This window comes from Peromyscus californicus, unplaced genomic scaffold, assembly GCF_007827085.1.
Source record: "Peromyscus californicus insignis strain IS unplaced genomic scaffold, ASM782708v3 Scaffold_7__1_contigs__length_154581171, whole genome shotgun sequence".
NCBI classification, from domain to species: domain Eukaryota; kingdom Metazoa; phylum Chordata; class Mammalia; order Rodentia; family Cricetidae; genus Peromyscus; species Peromyscus californicus.
This window is the reverse complement of record NW_026294595.1, coordinates 6,097,791-6,119,096: the sequence shown is the minus strand read 5'-3', so window position 1 is coordinate 6,119,096 and position 21,306 is coordinate 6,097,791. Positions and strand designations below refer to the sequence as shown.

At 54.3% G+C, this 21,306-nt stretch overlaps 1 protein-coding gene across 17 annotated transcripts in view; it reads right to left on the bottom strand.

Moving 5' to 3' along the window:
* Ralgps1 (Ral GEF with PH domain and SH3 binding motif 1) overlaps nt 1-21,306 on the bottom strand; it is a 243,215-nt gene that overhangs the window by 5,067 nt on the left and 216,842 nt on the right. For 9 of the 17 annotated variants that reach the window (XM_052723160.1, XM_052723159.1, XM_052723150.1 and 6 more), the window contains 8 exons: nt 20,058-20,184; nt 18,941-19,098; nt 16,877-16,928; nt 7,832-7,915; nt 6,606-6,711; nt 5,090-5,182; nt 4,819-4,924; nt 2,859-2,950 (listed from right to left, as the gene is read on the bottom strand). In XM_052723160.1, coding sequence (XP_052579120.1) covers nt 2,859-2,950; nt 4,819-4,924; nt 5,090-5,182; nt 6,606-6,711; nt 7,832-7,915; nt 16,877-16,928; nt 18,941-19,098; nt 20,058-20,184 — 818 coding nt within the window. Of the gene's footprint in view, nt 1-2,858; nt 2,951-4,818; nt 4,925-5,089; nt 5,183-6,605; nt 6,712-7,831; nt 7,916-16,876; nt 16,929-18,940; nt 19,099-20,057; nt 20,185-21,306 lie in introns of those variants that run through there. The other 8 variants (XM_052723157.1, XM_052723166.1, XM_052723161.1 and 5 more) reach the window with 4 other exon arrangements.

The following is a 21,306-nucleotide window of genomic DNA, read 5'->3' as shown; positions in this document are numbered from 1 at the left end:
ACCAGGAGGCAGTTCCAAGAAAGTTCATAGCCTCAAAACTCATGGGAGCAAGAAACGGGGAATTGGTTCTGAGAAGGTCGGCCGAACTGACGGAGAAAAGTGGTGCAGAGTGGTCTGTAGCCACGTGTGCCAGCACTTTCCACCTGAAGACTAGCGCGGAGGAGCAAAGGGCAGGAGGGGACATGCCGGCACGGCTCCACTGTGACAGCGGTTTTAATGCTGTGAAGGAGGCCTGGGGTGTAGCTCCGTGGTATAGCACTTGCCTAGCAGGTGAGCCCTGGATTTCCTCCCCAGGAATAAAGTGCAGCAGGGATATAACACGTTAGGAGAGGGAAAAGGTTATGGGGAGGGAGGGACTGACTTCGGGGGAGAGGAAGGTTTCAGGGCCTGTGTGGGGCTCTAGGTTTGGGGTGGGGGCAGGGTATATGGGTGTTCTTCTACTGCTGGTTTTTGCTGTTGTCTTGTTTGGCTGTTTGTAGCTCAGGCTGGCCCTATGATCTTCCTGCCTCAGCCTCCTGAGTGTCCCCACACCTAGCTCTACTGCTGTGGTTTGTATCTTACACATACATTATAAATAAGCTTAAGTAGATTCAGTGTCAGAAAAAACAACTTTAAGATGTGCAAACAGAAACACAGTTCATCGCAGACTCCATGTGGGAGGCTGCAGCTCGGCAGCTCTGTCCTGCCTTCCCTGGCTTGTCTCTCGGGCGCACAGTGACTGTTTCTCTGTTGTTGTTCTTGTTGTTGTGGTTTTCCAAGAAAGGGTTTCTTTGTGTAGACCAGGCTAGCCTCAAACTCACAAAGATCTGCCACGTCTGCCTCCCCAGTGCTGGGGATTAAAGGCGTGCGCCACCGCTTGGCTCAAAGTGACTGATCTAAGTAAGCCTCTATCTACCATTGAGTACTGAAGTTGTCTCGTATTTTATACATCACAGAGTGTGACTATTTGGTGAGAAGTAGATTGAAAATAAAAGGAAACAAGGTAGAAAAAGAAAATCCTTCTTTTCCTAGGTCTGAAAATTGGACACAAATACATGGCAGAACTTGCCAGTGCATGAACTCCTACCTCTGAGTCCTCTGGACCGCAGGCCAGTCTGCCACACGGACCGGCTGTCCTTTCTTGCTCTTACTCTCCTGAGCGCACCCGCACTCAGGCTTCCCTTGCTGCTCCTGGCTGAGGCTGTCTCTTTCCCAGCCAGGTACCTACCTCAGGGTTGGAAGGTGAGCCTGAGTCACATGACCTCTTGCACATGGGTTCTGGGGCCTCCCACGTGTGGCTGGTGGGCTTCAGTGTGCTGTGCTAACTCAGAGACGGTAAGGGAGCCCAGGGCTGATGAGACTGGAATGAAAGATCCAGCCTTTCCTCATGGCAAAGCTTGCAGCAGCAGCAACCTCGATCAGGCTTCGGCCTCTTGTTCCCCTCGGTTGCCTTGAGATGGCAGTGGGCCCAAGTCACAGGCCCTCCCATCAGAGAAATGGGTAGTGACACTGACTTAACATGTAGAATATATAAGTAAGCTGGCCTCTGAGTGCAGCTCTGTGGCAGAGCGATTACCTAGCATGCTTGAGGCCCCGGTTCAGCCTCCAGCACTGAAAAAGACTGTCTGTCTATTCATCTATCTCATAGGTAAGTGTATATATGTAAGCACTCTAAAACTAGAGAATTCTACTTTCTTGTATGTCGTAGTAATTTTACAGGAATGTGCTCATATACATACAATTCACACAAATTGAAAAACAAAGATATCATCCTTGCCTATGGCAATGCCTTTTGGAACCCCGTAGACCCTCTACTATCTGGCTGATGGCTATCTGGTGTTGCTCAGGGATCTCCGGCAGGCTGGAGGTCTCTGGTGTTTCTCTATTATGGACAGTACCACAATGAGCACGCTTTAGCATACCGTCTTAAGGACAGAGGTGAGCCTAAGTACTCCAGTGCAGTTTACGGACAGGGGTGAGCGTGCCCCACAGTCCCACAAGTGAGCCAAAGTACTCGAGTGTAGTTCACTTTGGGCCTCCTCGTAGTAGGGATGTCGTCTACATGGCATGCAGAGAGCAGGAAGCTCCAACACACCCTCACCTTGTGCTGAGAGTGGAGGCTTCCTTTTCTGCCACAGGCCTGGCCAGCAGGACCTGTACTCCTGGCTCTCTGGTACAGTGACGGGAACTCTCAAAAAACAGAAGCTGGAGAGTTCAGTTAGGAGCTACAAGGTCAGAGATGGGAATCAGGTGACCCTGAGTTGGGTCCCAGCTTCACCACTCACTAACTGTGGGACCTTATACAAGTGTCCTTCACTTCTGAGCCTCAGGCCCCTCAGTGTATGAGGGAGACAGTAAGAGAACCTATGTTATAGGGACATGGGAAGACTCTGTCAATGGCTGCATGTGAAGCCTTCTGAATAATGCTGACAAGGAGAGGCGTGGGGGCAGCAGAGGAAGAGGCTAGACCAGTATCCATATCCAGCAGCCTTGCCTGGCACATGGTTGGCCCTCCAGCTGTTAGCAGTACACTCCCCAGGGTAGTGGGCAGAGAGACCCTATTAGTCATTTTGGGGTACTCCAATGAAATCAGCTCTGGGGAACAATCTCAATAGACACTAGAGCTAGATCACTGGATGGTGTCACACTCGCCACCTCACAATCTCCTACTGGGTGTGTCTGTGGCATTTTCTTTAGTGGAAAGGAGTCAAAGTTCTGGTCCAGAGCCAGGCTTCATGCAAAGCTGTGCAAGGGTTATCTTGACTCATGGGAAAAATTAGAAAGCAGGTGCCTGGGGACAGCACAGATGAACTCTGAGGGGAAAGGGAGCCCTGCAGTCTAGGGGTTTCTGGTGACAAACAGGGTCTGAGGGACGTTACCTGAGGCCTGTTGCTTTTACACGCATCATCCAAGTGCTTGTGCCATAGTATCGCGTGAAACCGGGAGCCCGTCTGGAACTTGTAAACATTGCCTGATGGGGAAAGGAAGCGCTGGTTAAGAAGGACACACAGAGGGCTGGTTCTCGTGGGTTGTGGGAGCATGAGTCGGCACGAGTGGGAAAAGCCGCCACAGCCCAGGATGAGGGAGCACCGGCAGGGCAGGCATCTTTGGACTAGGCCTCTGAACCAGGTTTTGAGCACTTCTCAAACCAATGTTTTCAAATGTATGAAACAGAAAGACAATCACTGGTACTGATACTTGGTACTAAACTACTACACACAGTGTGATATGATGTGAGTCTGTGTGTGTCCCCGTATCCACATCCTAGTACCCAGAGCAGGTCGAACATCATGCTGGGATTTCAAGAGGAACAGCACATGAGGTTCTGAGACATCTGCAACCATGCATGCTAAGAAATGCCTATCAGTTCTCCTGGGGACAAAACCCACAGTGTTTCTGAAATTCTTGACACCTGATGCTCAAATTCACAATGGAAGGAAGACACCATTATTTGTCACTGAAGACCAAGATGTGGTTTTCATGTCCAGCTGATAGACCTCTTTAATTCTATCAGTAGACCTCCCGACCTCATGTCACATCTCCCTCTGCTTGGAGATAGCGCTTTCTTCTAGGCCAATGGTTCACAACCTATGGGTCACAAACCGTTTGGGGGGTTGCATATCAGATATCCTGCATATCAGATTTTTATGTTACGATTTATAACAGTAGCAAAATTACAGTTAGGAAGTAGCAATGAAATAATTTTATGGGTGGGAGTCACCACAACATGAGGAACTGTATTAAAGGGTCGCAGCATCAGGAAGGGTGAGAACCACTGCTCTAAGGTCAAGCAGGAGTGGCCTATGGTCCCCATGGTCACAAGGGCTCACAGCAGAGCTTGTGTGGGCACAGCTTTCTTTCTTCCTGATGAAAAAAATCACTGGCCTTGGCCAAGGCCACTAAGGAAAAGACTCCAGTGATACCAGAGTAAGGACACCTGTGTGTGTACAGCAGACATACATCCAAGTACCCCAATTTAGAGCAGAGGACCAAGCAGTCTCCTGCCCCCCTACTTGTGGGCTCCTTGAGGCAGCTGGGTGCCATTATTTCTCAGCTATAATCATGAGAACATGACACTTATAGTCCCCTGGCCTGTACCCCCATTATCCTTCCTAGGGAACTTGCTAGAAACACACAGTCTTAGTCTCTAGCCAAATCTACAGACCCCCAAATCTGAATAGATCCCCGGATGACAGGCCTGTGCTTGAACTCTGTACTCAAACATTCCTATTACTTAGGTGTGAGCATGTACAGAGAGTTTGCTATTCCAGTAAGCTCATATGCTGTTGCTATTGGATTTTTGTTTGGTAACTTGGGCTACCCAGGAAGTTGGCTGTAGATTGCTGGGCATGTCAGTGGAGACAAGGGTCCCTAGGCAGGATTTTCCTCCTCTTAGCAGGGTCAAGGGAGGGTGGAATCAGCAGGGACAGAGAAGGAAGTAGGGAAGATCGAGTTGGAGCTTTTGGAAGTTACATGGTTCTGTGAGCTGCTCTTGGACCTGAACACTGTGCAATCTCATGGTAAAGCTATGTCACGGGTCCCTGAAAGCCAGGGCCCAAGGCTCTTCTAGCCCCAAGGTTTACCTCATCTAACATTGGTTGCTATTTACCCAGATCCTTGGGTCACAGAATGAGGAATGATAGACCCATTAAGTAAAGGCTAGACCACTCTCACTGCTCAGTGGAAACATCAACCAGAATCTAAACAGCACCAAGGACTAGACTGGATGTCAGGCAAACCTAGTGTGAAGGGAAGATGGTGGTCTCAGAGCTCCCAGAGCTCCAGGGTGCACATCTGGTCAGAGAGGGGACAGAGGGGACAGTCCAATCCATTGCCCACCTTTGTCGGGGTTATTCAGCTGGAAGATATCGGGGTGCTCAGGGTCATCAGGCAGCTGCACCATCCAGCCTATGATGGAGACCTTCTTGCCAGGTGTAGATTTATACTGGAAAAGAACAACGAACAGCTGGGAGGCCTGGGCCCATACCCTGCCCTCAGCAAGGGAGACTAACATGGGCCAGACAAGTGTCCTGCCCACCCTAGCCCTTGCAGCCATAGGGGTCACTCCCACTAAGGAAGTCCAGTATGGCAGTCTTTTCAGGGGACTTACGTGTTTTCTGTCTGTGCCCCGCAAGGACTTGGCTCCATAGTATAGGAGGGTGGATCCTGAGAGCACGACCCAGTACCTAGTCCACGAGGACAGCTGCAGAAGTAGGGAGGCAGAGTGATGATACTGAGGAGGGGAATGGCCTCAGGCTGCCTGATCACCCACATGGCTACCCCTGTTTATGCCAACCCAGGTCCCCCTCTTCTCTGGCCCTCTGCCATCCTTTGGTGATGCTACCTCTCCAGGTCCTTCCTTTCTACACCTTGTGGAAGATGCCTCAGCGCATAAATTCTATGTGTCAGGGGAGCTGGGCCCAACAGTGCCCCAGGAGCAGACACGCCACGCTGCCACATAGAAACTGAGGTCTGCAATGAGAGCTGAACTTTGAGACCTTTCTGCTGGCAGGGCCAAGCTGGGCCTTCGGTGGCGCTCTCAGGTCTGCAACGCCAGCACCGCACTTGGAGGAGAGGACTGTGCCTCCCAGGAGCAGGTCACTGGGCATCGGGATACAGCTGTGCCACAACCGAGGAAAAGCTGTCTTGGGCCTGAACGACAGCGCAGGATGCACAGCCAGACACATGCTGAAGTGAAGAAAGCTCACGGAACAGTTAGCCCTTCCTGTTTGTGAGGAGTGTGGCGCTCCATCCTCTTCCATCCCTGGCTGACGAGGTGGCCTAGTGGGCAAACACCTAACAGTCTAAGTGTGATCCCTGGCACACAGACGGTAGACGTGCAAAGCCCACTCTTGCGGCTTGTCCTCTGACCCACTCTGTGCTTGTGGACGTGGTATGGAGAGGGAGGAAGTCCATACCACGGGACAGACACGGGGCCCCATGCTGTAGGAGGCCTCACGTGTAGCCAGAGCTGTGGTGGAAGCTCTCTCTCCCCCTTATCCACAATCCAACCATCCAACTGGCAACTAGAGACAGAGGCTCTAGAGCACCTGCAGGGGCAGGCGACAGGGCCCAGGCATCTCCAGACAACTCTGTGGCAGGACAGGAGGGCAGAGCAGATGCAGTGAGGAGAGGCAGCTTGAGGATGAGATTGCCTCACAGGAGCTGAGGCTCTGTCATGTGGGGTCGTGGCGGCTGTGACACTGAGTCTGACATGAAGGCTGGTGGCAGGCCTGAGGACGCTCCTGACACCGTACCCCCATGCTTCCCCACTGGTGCTGGCACGCTGCCGGGGAGTGAGGGAGACTATATGGGATACCACACAGCAGCCAAGGTACTGTGAGCCATGCTGCCTCTTGGGGCTGCGCAACCCCCTTCCTTCTGAGGGTCCAGGCCTTGCCTGCCCTCTAGACCACCATGCCTCTGGCTGCCCATGCCCCCATGGGCAAGCCACTCTACCACAGATGGCCTCCAGGAGGAGAGGGAATTTCATCCCAAGTCACAGAGAAACTGAGGTCTTTTTCTCCTCAGTGGTACAGCCAGGGCTAGGAGCCTGGTTGGCAGGTCCCTAGTCCAGGCTACTCCCTGAGCCCACAATGCCTCCAGTCGATGTACGTGTGACTTACTGCAGGCTTCCGGCCTTCCTTGAGCAAGGTTTTCCGTCTCAGAGGTCCCTCCATAGTGGGCACAGTGGCCGAGCTGCCCACAGGACAGGTGCAAGGGCTTGTGGGGCTAAAGGGAGACTGTCAGTTAGATACAGCCCCAGAACCCCTGATACTCAGTACCCTCCCACCCACTATGACTCCTAGGTGCCTCACTGGGATGTCCCCCCCAGTCAGAGGACTCTCTGGGCTGGCCAAAGCGACCGAAGAGCAGGGTGAACTCCCACAGAGAACTCTCACCAAGTTTCCACACCCCAGTTTCTAGCAGTCTCCTGGCCCGCCCTACCCTCTGCTTCCTCCTGGCTGCTCCCCATGCTCATGCCTGTGGTTCATGCCCGAGAAGCTGGAGCCCTTGCAGTCCAGCCCTGGCAACCCCTCCCTCATGCTAGCAGGAGGGTGCAAAAGTAGATGGGTCCATGGAAATGGGGGACAGAAGCCCCCACTAACCATTCTGTCCGCCTTTGCTCCTGGCTCTTCTCTCACCCCCTCTCCCTTGAGTACGGCACCATCACAGGTGACAACAAGTCCTGTCCTCGGCTCCAGATTTCTGTGCTGCTGCTTATTGGATGTTCACAGGCACCTGCTCAACCAAGCTGGTCACCAAGTCATGGTCTGCAACCTACTCAGTCCCAAGGATGTTCTGGTCCCAGGTCCTAGCCATGCCTGGTTGTCTATTTCACCTCTCTGCCAAGGCCACTACGTCTTCCTTTGGATGACAGCCTCATGGCAGTCTCTGGTTCCTGCTTCCATTCCTGCCTCCTCCCATATCCTCTCCATCCACACAGTTCTTATTCTCCACTAAACCTCTCCCGGGGTCCTACTCTTCTAAGGGGCAGGTAATGTCCTTGCCCGCCTGGATGTGGCTCTGCCCGCCTCCCCAGCCTCATCTGAAACCCTCTCCTCAGATCTCTCACCCTCACTGAGCCACCTCTTCCTACTGCCTCACAGCCTCACAGGCTCTCTGGCTGGGAGCTCCCGCCCTGGGAAGCCCCTTTCCAGTCATTTGGCTAATTCCTATCATTCTTCTAGTGTTGTTTCCTCTGATGGTCCCTCCTCTCTCCCAGAGGGCCCCACACCTCTCTGGAGCAGTTGGAGCAGCAGACAGCATTACGACACACTTGGCACAGAGCCCTTCCCCCAGCAAACCCCCCAAATCTATGTGTCAAATGAGAAAACGAACAACTGTGTACCTGTAGACACAGCTCCGAGTTCTGGGAGAACTCCGAACTGGAACCCGCCAGTTGGGCCCCAGTGTGGCGTAGAGACGTCCCCTGCTTCAGAGGAAAAGGGATGAATTTTAGTCAGAGTCTGGAAAGAGCAGCTGATCCTGAAGGCGGCAGGAGCATGGACAGTGTGGGTCAGCCCAGCCCCTCCCCGCTTCCTCCTCGGGCTCCTTGCTCCCACTGCAAGTATCACATCCACCTGGCCAGGGAAACCTTGTCCCACAGAGTCTCCATCTGGGAAGGCTCCTGGGTCTCATGGGACGGTTTCATAAGCATGTGACTGTTCACCCTTCTTCCAGATTCTCCAATGTTTCAACAGATTCAATGCCATGTTGTCCACAGGGTCCACGCCATGGAAAGCATACACAGACAGAACAGTGAGGAATCCTGCACATCTGGCCAGGTTGTATGCAGTACTCCTATTCACCAGGATGCTTCTGGATCCTGTTGCTACATGTCATCTCTGAAGCGGCTCTTTGCTGGCTCCGTGTCCCTGAAACTGCCCCCGGACCTTTTTGGCATCGAGGGCTCTGGTTCGAGCCTCCCCACGGGTTTGGCCTAGCTTCATTCTCACCTGTTCCGAAAGCAGGAACCTTTCCAGGGGAGCGCGCCGCTTGCAGCTCCACCTCTTTGGGGCTGGGGGTGCAGGCTCTACCCTTTCCGGACCCTGAGGCATAATCTGTCTCCACCTACAGCTTCTCTGCCTGACGGCCAGCGGATGGCATAACTGTCTGTGTAAGTCAAAACTTCTTGTCCAAATGTGCTCTGTTGTCCACAGCTATCCCTAGGCTGCTGCTTACTGCCAATGATGTTAGTGTGTGTGGTGTGGGAACAGACTCATTGCCATCATGAATATCACACCAGACTTGGTGTCTGTCCTCCAGCTAAGAAGAAACTTCTGATGGCCATCTGGACAGGGACCCAAGTTCAGAGGTGGTCATCTGTGTTGGAGGCTCCAGGATCCTCCTGTCCATCTGCTCCTCCTCTTTAAGTACTTGTTACCCCAAGTCCTCAAGGTAGCTGGTCTTAGCTTGGTCACAGGCTGATGCTGCCATACTGTGAGCTGTAGCACTAACAAGAGGAACTGGTACACCCAGCTCCCAGCCCAATGGCCACACTTCTCCCTTCTCTTTCATCCACAGCAGGCTGGCTACATGCCGACACACCTCTTCCCCGAGACCCATGCATCTGCTGTGATTGCTGACAGGTGGAGCACGTAGATATTATCACCTACTCCTGACACATGTCCAGCCCCAAGCCACCAAGGGCAGCAGCATAGCAGCTCCCAGCCCTTGCTGGACATCTGCTCTCCTAGGCTGCTGTCCTCTCTGGCCATCGGCAGCAACTGCTTAGGAGCCAGCTCTGACCACAGAGGTTTCTGAAGTGCTTCTTCTGTAGCTTTCTCTGTTGCTCAGGCTCCGCCCCTCCTCCGCTGGTCAGGACTCTCACTTGGAGCAGCCCCCCCCCCGCCCCATCCTCTTGCAGCTGGTCTCCCTGTTGTTCTAGGACGGTACAAAGGTAAGACTGTCCCAACTTGTCATTGAGAAGCAGGGTGGGGAGCAGAAGCCCCTTCTGCGAGACAACTAGGGCTGCATGACAGATGTTGGCGGAATGGACATCTGTCAGAGAACAGCCTGAATCCATTTCTTCCAAGCAGTCCAGTCGGACAGCAGGCAGCACTCAGGCCCTTTCCAGAGGCGGAGTCGAGTGTGAGGGACTATGCTTGGACAGAGACTCAGGTGGTGGGTGCTCACGTGCGTCAGGCCGCTGTGCTCACTCTCACTGAGCTTGAACAAGCACCATTATATTGTCCTTCTCAAAAGGAGAAACTGAGGTTCAGCAATGAGGATCTACTTGTCCATGCTGTAAACCTCATAAACAAAGATTTGAATCCAGGTCTGTTCAACTCTACAGCCCAAACCCTCACTGTGCCAGGAGACATGTCCTTTCATAACTGAGGCAGGGGATTGATGCAACAGGGCCTATGCTGGGCACTAGGACCACACTAACTTTGTGCAGTGCCTTGTTAGCATTCTCCTCTCATAAGTGTTGCTGAGCATCACAGCTCCCATGGCTGTGTCTGTGTCCAGGAGGCTACACGGCCAAGAAAATCTTCAGTCTGAGAATCTTCTCAGATCGGGTGGGGCACTTCTCAGTCCCCCTGTGCGCTGCAGGGGGCTTCCCAGTGCTTCAGAATCCATGGCTTGTTGGTTGCTTACAACGTGCCACCTACCTGCTTTCCAGAGACATCCACCCAACCCTTCAGAGGGGGCGCTTGCCGCTCATAGCTAAGGATGAGAACACTGAGGCTTGAGGAGATGCTGGCCTGTTGCTGAGATGGAGACGCAAGTGTTCACAGAGAAGGCCTGCTTCTACCATGGGGTGAAGGGCCTCAATGTCCCACAGGGTGGACACCACAGCCTGTCCCTGGAACCATGTGGCAACCCCAGGTGTGGAAGGGCAGCAGAACAGTGGCCTTTTCCCACCCATTAGGAGAAGAGAGCCAGGGCAGTATCCACCCTTCTCTCCCTGTGAGCTGGGGGAGGGGGCTTGGAGCAGCCAGGATCATCTACCACAGGAGTCAGACAGCCTGTTCCCTCCCCTACTACCCTAAAATGCCACAAAATGCAGACAGAATGGACAATAACATCTAATGAGCCCCAGAAATCATAGGCTCTCTCCTGGGCCCCCAACTCCAGAGCCATAGGCATCTTTCCTAGGATCATTCTGGGAACATGTAGCTGAACACACATTCTCAGAGCTGACTCCCCCTTCTTCAGGATGGGTCTGAAGTATACCAGACTAGAGGCTCATGGGAAGGCTGCTCTAAGGAAGATGTAGGCAAGCAACATCAAGGTAGAATAGCTTATCCCGCAGGGTTCACAGGACAATGACAATGATGATGGCAGTTAGGTGAGATGATGGGCTGCTGCTGTGGCTAGCGAGGAGGTGGTGGCGAAGATGGGATGGTGGGTGCCAGGCAATGTGCTCAGCAGTATTCATTCACTGTCTCAACCATACAGTGCTACTAGGTAGGCACTGCTCCTAGCCTGCCTCGTGGACAAGAACTCTGAGACTTGCAGATGGGGAGTCACTTGCCCAAGGCCACAACACTAGAAAAGGAAGCCAGGTGGAAGCGACCTGCACCAGCCTGACCAGCACGCAGGCTGAGCAAGGTACTAGTTCCTAGGTTTGTATCAGGTTGTTGGTATCTCAAAGCTGAAATTCATAATGCAGCTGCCCTTCTAGGGGATGGAGGACCAAGAGACATCTTAGATGAGAACTATATCCAGGCCCTAGGAATCTTGGTCCTAGCAGAAGTCATCCCCCCACACCATTCTCTGTCTCAAATCCACAAAACCCCACTGGGAGTGATTTGTGGAAAGGTCCGCATGGTTTTGTGTACCAACAGTGCCTCCCGCTCTGGCCAGCCCTAGAGGAACTGCTAGTCCCATGGGTCACTTACTGGTGAGTCATTCTCATCTGTGGGCAGTCTGACTGCTGATGAGCCCTGGGACAGCCCTTCTTACAACCCCACTTGGGGGACCTCTGACCCCCTGGTACACATACCCTCTTTTTGGGTAATGTCCTGAGCCACTAAGTGAGTTCCTAGCAACCATACTGGTAAAACGTGGCATGTTTCCACCTTTCAGTTGAGTGTAAATCAAAGCCAGATTTCTCTCCTAGCCATTGGGACTTAGGTCAGGCTGGAAATCTGGCTCAGTGGCTGGGTAAAGCCACCCACAGGAGCCTAGGCATTGTGGGGCATCCAATACCCTCTGTGTGCTGAGAGGTTCAGAAATCTGGACTGCGGTGGGAACAGCAAGCACCACAGAGATGCAGCAGGAAGGACAGGCAGATGGGAGGTTAGGCCTATCCGTTTCCAGACAATGGCTCTCTAGGAGTCAGAGATGAGGAGCAGCTGCTGGCTGACAGGGCCCGGCCTTGACTACCACAGCCCAGGACAGGGTCAAGCTCCAGGTCCAGGCATGTTTGCCTATTCTTCTCCAGAGGAGTCTGCCAGGAGCCTCTCATCTCTAATGGAGTAGAGCAAGATATGGTGTCTTCAGAGATCCATATAATCTGCAAGGCTGGGCAGAGAAGCCCAATTCAGGCACATGGGTGAACCCAGGGAGCCTAGGAAGGGATGAAAGCCTGGCATTCTGGGTCTCTGAGTTCTGCCACTCATACAGAGGGGTTGCAGCTTTGACAACCCCTTGCTCCAGAGCTGGGCCTGTCTACAAATACTGCAAGGCCTGGGGCTCGGGAGATCCTGGCACACCTGGGGCCTCTCCTGGCATCCTCTGACTCTAAGGAAGGACATGTATGTTGATACACTGTTCTGGGGTTGGCAGACATGGCATTCTGTTACCACCATGACTCAACTTGCTGGCTGTTCTTGTGAACAGTGATTCCATGGTGGGTGATTCTACTAGCCAAGACCAACAGGAAACATCACCCAAGGCAGAGACTGCACCAACCACTTTCTTTGGCACCTACAACCATCCACACTCAGGCCAACTACCTTCAGAGGACCCTCCCCAGATCAGTGCCACCTGAGAAGCCAGCAGCAGCTGGTGGAAACCACCTTCATTCCAGTCCATACAGACACCATGAATGGCCACTTGTGGTGTCTCTCCCATTCTAACCCCTGCCTCTGTAGCTCTCCTGTTGGGCAGAAGCACTCACTAAGGCACTTACTTCAGCGTCCACACCACTTCCTCCTGCAGCAGCTCTACACATGTGCTAAGTGTTGACCCATGTCTCCGACTGCACAGCAGAGGGACTGAGCCTGTCTGAACCGGGGGTGCCAAGGGGACTGAGAGTAAAAGTGGCCCTGACATTACATGTCCTGGTCTCCAGCTATCAGGACATATTATGGAGCTCACCTCTCCTATACAAGATCCCCAGGAACCCTGAGCACTCGGGTGTCACCCCCCCCCCCGCCCCCCCGTGATGACTTAGAACTTCCTCTGCATCTGCACATCCCAAGACCCTCACAAAGGCTCACCAGGGTCCTCTTCAGCAAACCCCCTCAAGCCTGAACCTGCAGCGGATGCAGTTTACCCCACTGGACCACCACTGGCCAGGACTCTGTGCATGGGGTGTGGCTTCAAGGCTCCAGGAACCCTGATGAAGCCTCTGTATCCCCACCCCCTGCAGGGAGAAGACAGCCCTCTGCTGGAGAGGGCGCTGCACTGCCTCTTCCTCTCCTCTACGCTCTCCACTAAGGGCTCAATCTCTTGAGGTCCCCTCTCCTAGTCTGATGCCTCCCATCACTGCCCATCCCTAGCTGAGAACCCACTTCCTCCACATGGCAAGGCCCACCCAGGAAGAAGGGCTGGGGAGAGTGGCGGTGAACTCTCACACACTTGATATTTCACTTGGTTAGAAACAATCAGTGGTCATTTCTGATGACTTCTTCCTTGGGATGTTAAATGCTGGTTTGAGTAGGAAAGACAGACCAATCTATTGTGAAGTTTGGAGAATACGAGGGTGACAACCCTCAAAAATCCTGCAATGCAGATGACCAGGGCAAAGGGCACTACGTGCTTTCATATTTCCGTCTCCATTCACCTCTATAACCCATTTCATCCCCCTGAAAACCTTTTAAGAAAGACTTGGACCCTTAGGCTGGTATTTCTCTTTTCATCTTAGAGCCCAGACTTGCCTTCCACCTGGCCTCCAGAGCCTGCACTGTCTGGAACCTGGCCTGGGGCCCGCCCTCCAGCCCCGCCCTCCAGCCCCGCCCTCCAGCCCCGCCCTCCAGCCTGTTCAGCACTGCTGATCTAGGTTTGCGGGGGCCCGCCCCCCTCTCCTCCTCATGGAAGCGGCATGTACAGTGAGGCCTTCCTTCTCCCTTTGCCCCCCAGGCCAGAAAAGAGTGGGTACACCCTTACTCCACTCCCCTGTGGTAAGACTACTTCACTTTCACTCTGGGCCTTGAGGATGGGGAGGAGGCCTTAGCCTGAAAGCTAAGAAATGATCAGTGATCACCTCCCTGCATGGCTGCCCATCTCTAGGCTCTGACCTTGCCCAGGGTGGCCCCGTATGTGGGGTGGAAAGGGGAACAACACAGAAGCGAGTCCCCTTGGCCCCGCATCTCCAGTCTAGCGTCCAGCAAGAACAGGGGTTGGCGCCTCAGCAGCAGCTCACAGTTCTCTGGGTACTCCCGAAGATGCCCGCTTCAGGGTCACACTGGGCACATGTGGCCTGGGCTCTGGCTCATTTCAAGGACTACCTCTGGACCCCATGTGTGTAAATTCACAAGATGGAGGGCCAATGACCCCACTGTTGCAATGAAAATTCTACCGCCTCGCTGCTCACTGGGCACTAAAGGTGACTCAGTTGTGTCGTCAGGCCACCAGAGTCATGAGTGAGTGTGTGAGTGTGTGTGTGTGTGTGTGCATGCACACACTGCTCTGCAGTCTCCCTGCCCTTTACATTGGTGTCTGGTTCCGTTTCCCTCCACAGCCTGGGCAGAATTCATAAGCAGTGATTGGGGAGCTATGGGACAAGGGACTATCCAGTTTGATTGTGACTCGGGACTCAAGCGCTGTGGGCAGAGCACTGCCGCCCCCACACTAGTCATGTCCCCACCGTCCTCAGAGCTTTCTTCCTTTGAGTGGGCCTGGCCCCCTCTGCACCTTTGCCCCACATCTTCCAACTCTGCTCCAGCAGGCAATATATCTTACAGTATCTGTGAGGACCCAGAAGGGAGGCTCCTTCTGGCAGATGCTGGCCTCGGGGACCAGTCACAGGAACTTCTAGAACCCATTCCCCTATTAAGAGCAGGAACATGTGGTCTGGAGGAGATCTGGGAGTGCACAGAGGACCCAGTGAAGCTGAGCACTTGGCTGCCTGAAGGTTAGGATGAAGGAGAGCCACGAAGGGACAAGACTGTGACAGAACTGTGAAGAGACCGAACGGTGCTCTTCTGCTGTGCCCAGTCTGTAGAAGAGCCCAGACAGCTGGCACGTCTTTGGGGAGCAGACTCTTAGAAACAGGCAGAAGGGCTGATCTGGGGTGGAAGCAGACTTCTAGCTGGGCCACTGGTTGAGGCTGGGGTCAGCTAGCTTCTCGTTCCTCAGGCCTGCCTGGGATTGGGTCCTGATGAGAGGGGACATCATAGCCCCAATGGCATCTTCTAAAGCAGGTGGCCTTCCGCTCTCCTCAGCCAGAAGCACTGAGCCACAGTCCCCTCTGTGAAGGGCTGTTCAAGGGCTGCTATTGGAACCTGGGCTGGGCCTGTGCCTAGAAGAGCCAGAAAGAGGCCAGTGCTCAGGAGGGTCCCTTGAGAGCATCTGCTATGGACATTCAGGTGGACAGTGACCCAGTGACCCAGATCGTACAAAGCACCGCTGCCTGCAGTCGTCCTGACTGCACATGACACCATCTCCGTAAGGAAAGGAATGCCCCCTTGCCATCCTTTTCCTGCTGGCACCGCTCTGGTCACAGCGCTAACGGCCCGCAGAGTCGACCTTGGCGGCGGTCACGCAGGTACTGAGTGACTGATGAGTGACAGAAAGAATGGACAGTGAAAGGACAGACAAAGAAGAACACAGCCCAGGAGGGCAGCATTGGAGCACGGCCCAGGAGGGCAGCATTGGAGCTAAGCATCATGCCCAAGTCTGCCACTGGACGGTGGCTGGTTGCCGATGGCCTTCTTTTACAGGGTGTCCCAGGAATCCCCACTAGGACCAGGAGTTCTGAAGTCTGTCCCTTGGGGCCTGTGGGAAAGCTACATGTGGGCAGTGTCCAGACAGAGCCTGGCACAGAGGGGATGCTCAGCCTGGGCCACCTCTCTGCCCTTCGGGAAGTGTTCAGATAGGATGATTTCTTCTGGACACTTCAATTACAGGGACTGAAGCTTTAACTTCAGAGAAGCACGTCCATGTACAGGTACGTGTGTGTACGTGTGTGTGTGTGTGTGTGTGTGTGTGTGTGTGTGTGTGTGTTGTAATGTATACTTCGTGCATGTGAATGTGTACACCCACATATGCATGAGTATATGAGTGAATTATGAATGTGTCCACCTGTGTGTATGTATAAGTGTGAGATTTGTGTTTAGTGTGTGCACACAGAAGTGTGACAGTATAATTGTGTATATATAACTGAGTATATGCATTGAGTATAATTGAGTATGTATACAGGTGTGAGTATAAGTATTGTGTATATACATAAGTGTGTGCCTGTGTGTGAGAGAGAGTCTGTAACTGCATATGTACATGTAAGACTGTAACCATGGCCATGTCTATTAATATACTGTGTAACTCTGTGCATGTGTACTTGCTAGAGTACACAGATGCACACAGATCCTAGGCACAGTGGAGCACCTATCCTGAAGGACAACGGGGATGTTCATCACTGGATTTCCCTACATGTCCTCAGACCTCAAGTCACCAAGATGCTTTTGACCACCGGCAGTGCCATGCCTTCTTGGATCTCTGATGGTGGCCCACGAAGAATTAGGGCATGGAGACATGCTGTGGGCGAATTCCTGATGGGAGGCGGTGGGTACCTGGGGCAGAAGGGCTGGGGAATCACAATTACACATAGCAGTGGGGTTCAGAATGTCTGAGGCCTGAGGCTGCACTGCTGCAATGCTCTCAGACGCCACCAGATGGAGCCGCGTGCCTAGCTCAAGACTTCAAGCGGGCTTAGGCTTCCAGCTCCAGAACTCACTCAGCAGGCCTTGAGACTCCCAGGTCTCCTGCAGCCAGCTTGGACCAAGTGCTCTGGGTGCCAGGCAACAAAAAGAAGGGAGGGGCAGGAGGGGAGCACTTCCTAAGCCTGTGTACACCCACATATACATGAGTATAGGAGTGAATTATCAATGTGTCTACCTGTGTGCATGTGTGTGAGATTTGTGTGTAGTGTGTGCACACACAGGTGTGACAGTGTAATTGTGCATATGTAAAATGTGGGTGGGGCAGGGACCCCTGACTCCAGCTCTGAGCCCTGGGCCCTGAGTTTCCCGAGGGAGGGAGGCCTTGCTGAGGCCACACTCACCTTTCCAGCCCTGCAGACATCTCTTCACTAAACTCTGAGCTCTCACTACTGCCTGGAAAAGGAACACAGATCAGTGAGCACGGCAGCCTCCAAGAGAGGGGCCTCTTCTCCTGGGCTCCCGGTCACTGGGCCCCAGTCCCCAAGCTCACAGCATTCTGACCCTGTGGGTCACCGAAGGACTTGAGTTTCTGTGGATACAACTGTCTCTTCTCTGGGAGGGTTTGAAGAATTCTCAGCCCCACCATGCTCAGGAGTGCCCTCCACTCCCTTCCCACTGCCTACCCTCTAGGCTTGTGGGACCAGGGTCCTCAGGTCTGTCTGCACTACTGCCTGCCTGCCTGCTGCCCCAGGGCCTCACCTGCTGAGGGCACAGGCTGGGTGAACACTTCTGGCCCCATGGTCAGGGCTGGTCTAGATGCATCTGCCTGCACAGGAGAGACCCCAAGGGAGGGCCACTGCAGTCCCTGGGTCCACAGAGACACTGCCAAGGCCTGCTGTGATCCTTTGCCTTCCTAGTCTCCTCCAGGCCCACACTCTGGAACTGACCGTGGTCTGCTGGGCCTGAGTGGGGCACTCTGGTTCCTTGGGCCTGTGCCCAGAGTTAAATGAGCACCTGCTTCTCTCCAGGCATGTGCATCTATGGGCCTGACCTCTGTACTGTCTTGGACTTTGTAGGCTCCATATAGCACAGGCTCTGCTTTAAGAGCTCTAAGACTGAGGGGTAGAAAGGCAAGGGAGAAGCCCTAGCCGGAGCAGGGCCCCCTTCCCTGCTGTAGAGGTAAAGAGCAGCCCAGCACTGCCTCCATCAACACACACACACACACACACACACACACACACACACACACACACACACACACACCGCCACTTTCTCAGGGCTTTCAGCTCACACTTGAGCCAGAGCCAAACTAGCTGGTGATCCCCTGGATGCCAGATAGTGCAGCACCTGACTCACTCTCAGGGCAGCAGCTCAGTTTGCTGGATGTCAAAACAGCTGCTCGGGGCCCTCCTAAGAACCCAGGTCTCATCATCCACCCTGAGACGAGGTCCATGAGTGGGACCAGCAGGCTGGAGACATCAGTGCGCAAGAGCACAGCAGAGGCTCGGGGAAGAAATCTGATTACCTCTCCCCAGCCTGGGAGGGGGCCTGGACTCTTCTTTCAAGCCACACCTATGAGCCCAAGACACACTGTCCACACTTCCTACACTGTGTCCAAACAGGATGACCTCCTCTGAAGACAGAAGGCAGATATGGGACTTGTCACAAACTTCTAGGAGGCTGCCGCCCTTGACTGAAATTACTCATGACTCCCAAGACTAGCCTAACTTCACAGGGACATGTGGCATGAGACGCCCACCTGGTGTTCCTGTTGCCTGCCTCTCCAAGCTCCTGGCCCTCTGCCGCACTGTCTTCACCAGATCAAATGCAGCTGGGCAAATGTCAGCCCAACAGCAGCCCTGGGGGAACTCCCTGCTATTGGAAGCGGACAAACGCACAGGCGCATGGAGAGGCAAAGGGCGTCAAGGGAACACTGGGCTGCTGGCAGCAATCCCAGGAGAGTGTCCCTTGTCCTCGGTGACCGAGCTCTGCAGCTCCATGCTAGCCCCAGTCCTAATGTTGACATCTCCCTGCTGGCATCAGAGCCCTGTTTCTGTAACCCTTTCTTGCCACTGTCCAGTAGTACAATGCCATCGCTGATGCTCACCTCTTCATCCTCCCTTCTGGCTCCTCTGGGTAAAGACAAGCACCCAGAAAGAAGCAGCGGCCCGCCCACCTACTGCTCTGAGCAGGGCTTTTGGCTCCCCTGGGATGTAAATGCCACCAAGATAGCAGCTGGTCTCAGGGGTGGACTCAAGTCCAGCTTCCTTCCTCAACCTGACTGTCCACTTGGGGACCACCAGAAGGAGGCCAGCCCAGCGTTCTTTCCTGCAGCAGAAGACTCATGTAGGGAGCCACTCTTTAAGGGTGAGGGGCCACTGGGCACAGCACAGTGACACAGACAGACACGGAGCACACACTGGGCCTGCTGCCCCTGCCTGCGTGTACAGGCCAGAGACGCTTACCTAGGGAGAGTCCGTTGGTGATGGCAGTGGAGGAGGCGAGGGTGAGACCCCTGCGGGGGCTGCGGGACTCTAGGACGCTGTCGTCCAGCAGGTGCCTGGCCTTCTCCGATGGGAATGTGGCACTCTTACTTTCAACTACACTCAACTGACACATCATACTGGAAAACGGAGAGGAAGAGAGAAGGCAATGCTCCTTATCCTGGGAGAAGAGCGGTCCTGGGGGCTGGAGCCAGGGACTGGCTGGTGGAGACACCTCGGCCCAGGGCCCGCTGGTGGTCCAGGCTCTGCCCCTTCTTATGGTGTGACCTTGGGCAAGTCACATCCTTTTTCTGAGCCTCAACTTCTCCACCTGTCAATGGAGACCAATGCTGCTTGCCCTGCCTGTCTCCCAGGATGATGATGAGGCTTGTGAGATGAGGCCAGAGTAAAGGGCAGGTGGGCCATCCTGAGGAGTGTGAGAGCTTTGTGACCCTCATTGCAGCCACAACGTGCATGGCAGTAGCTGCTCAGAGGTTCCCATGCTTCAGTGAGATGGTGTCTACAGGTGTGTGGCAATGTCTAGAGAAGAGGAGGCACCAGGGGCCCAAAGCAACTTTGTTCTCCTGTTCCTGCCTTTGAGATCCACTAAGGCCGGCCAAGAAGCCAGGCGTTTGTGCCTTAGAGCTAGGATGCAGGTTGGCGGGGGTGGGGGTGGGGAAAGAGGCAGGCAGGGGAGGTAACGGAGGAAGGGTGCCCCGTTTGGAAACCTGTGCCCATGCCTAGGGGATACAGGCATGGCTATCCCTAACCATGCTGAGGACCTAATGTCCCCCATCTGTGGACCCCACAGGGCCAGGGAGCCAGCAAATACTCTGAGACACCCACTGCTTCCCTGGAGATAGTCACTTGTGTCTGTTAGACTCAGTTCTCCCTAAATGAGCTGTTGGCCGAGTTTGGGCACATTTCTTCCCTAGCTACTGAGCCTGGATCCCTGATGGTGGCACACAGACTGTGCTGCCAGCTGCTCCTCTGCATTCCCAAGCTCGGAACTTGTCTGCCAGGAACATCAAGAGCTCCCATATGAGGGGGGGAGGACCCACACTCCTTCAGCCCAGAAGAGGCTTGCTCAGTCACCCACTTGTTGCCCAGGCTGTGGCTCTTCCTGTGTCTGGGGACTGGTGGCGTGGGGAGGCTGCCAGCTACAGATGTATCAGGACAGGTGGGCCTCCGGCGGAACCTGGCTGAGCTGGAGCCAGCAGAGGGGCCTATGAAAAGAACAGAGGGAGAGTGATGGCAGGAGCTGTGGAGCGAGAGCAGGGAAAAGGCTCAGGGGAGCTGGGCTTTAGGTCTGGGGTATGGACCTGTCCCCAGCTGTCGTGGGTAAGACAAGGCTCACACGAAGCCAACAGCAGCTTCCCACTTACTGGATGCTTACCCTTCCTTCCCAGCATCACTAACTCCCAGAGGGAAGGCCTGAGGTGCCCAGGTCCAGTACCTGGGCACCTCTGCCAGGCAGCCAGCTGACGATCCATCCATAAGAGCAGAACCAGAGGCCTGAGCTTAAAGCAAAGGTCCTACCTGGACTTCACAAGCCCAAACGGGTATAGAAGGGGTAATGGAAGGCCTTGAGTTGAGGCAGCTGCACCGCCACCTCTGGGCCATATGTGCGTCCCTGGCCAGGACTTGCACACTGTCATTGGCTGCCCTGAGGCCCTGCCTCTCCGTCACAGGCTATAACACATCTGCCCTGAAGAGTGGCTGTCCTTGGAGGCCGTGACTGTGTGGTCACAGGGGATCTGGGCACCAACACCTAGGCTCTCGGGTGGTCCTGCAGTGCCCTGAGGAGAATCCTCTGGTCTACACTCTGGGACACAGGATGCCTCTACCCCTGGGGAAACAGCTCCTACAGCTGCTCTGGAGAGGAAGAGAGGAATGAACAGTCTGCTGCTTTGTTTTGCTTTTGCCTTAAGAGAAGATTCCAGAGGGTGGAGCCCCTTGTTTATCAGCAACCAAAGGAGGATGACAGAAGACAGCCCCACTGCTTGAATCTCAAAGACCCTCTGCAGGAGGCCTGAAGTGGGAGCCCAGAGGCCCTGGTGTTGGAGCAGAAACGACCAGGTTGATATTAGGATAGGCCTTTGCGCACTTGGCACTGTGCCCAAGCCTTGAGGTGCGCACTCTTAGTCGCCCCATTGGACAGAGGAGAAGGCAGGCTTGTAGGTCTGCCGCCTAGTGGAGGCAGTACCCAAACCCAGGCGCACAGTGGGCTTTAGGGGTGGGGAGGATGCCAGGAGTTCCGAGTACAGGTGTGGGGCAGACGTCCTTGAGAAAGGGAAGGGAGACAGACCCAGCACCCACTATGCACCACTTGGGAGCAGCACTGTACA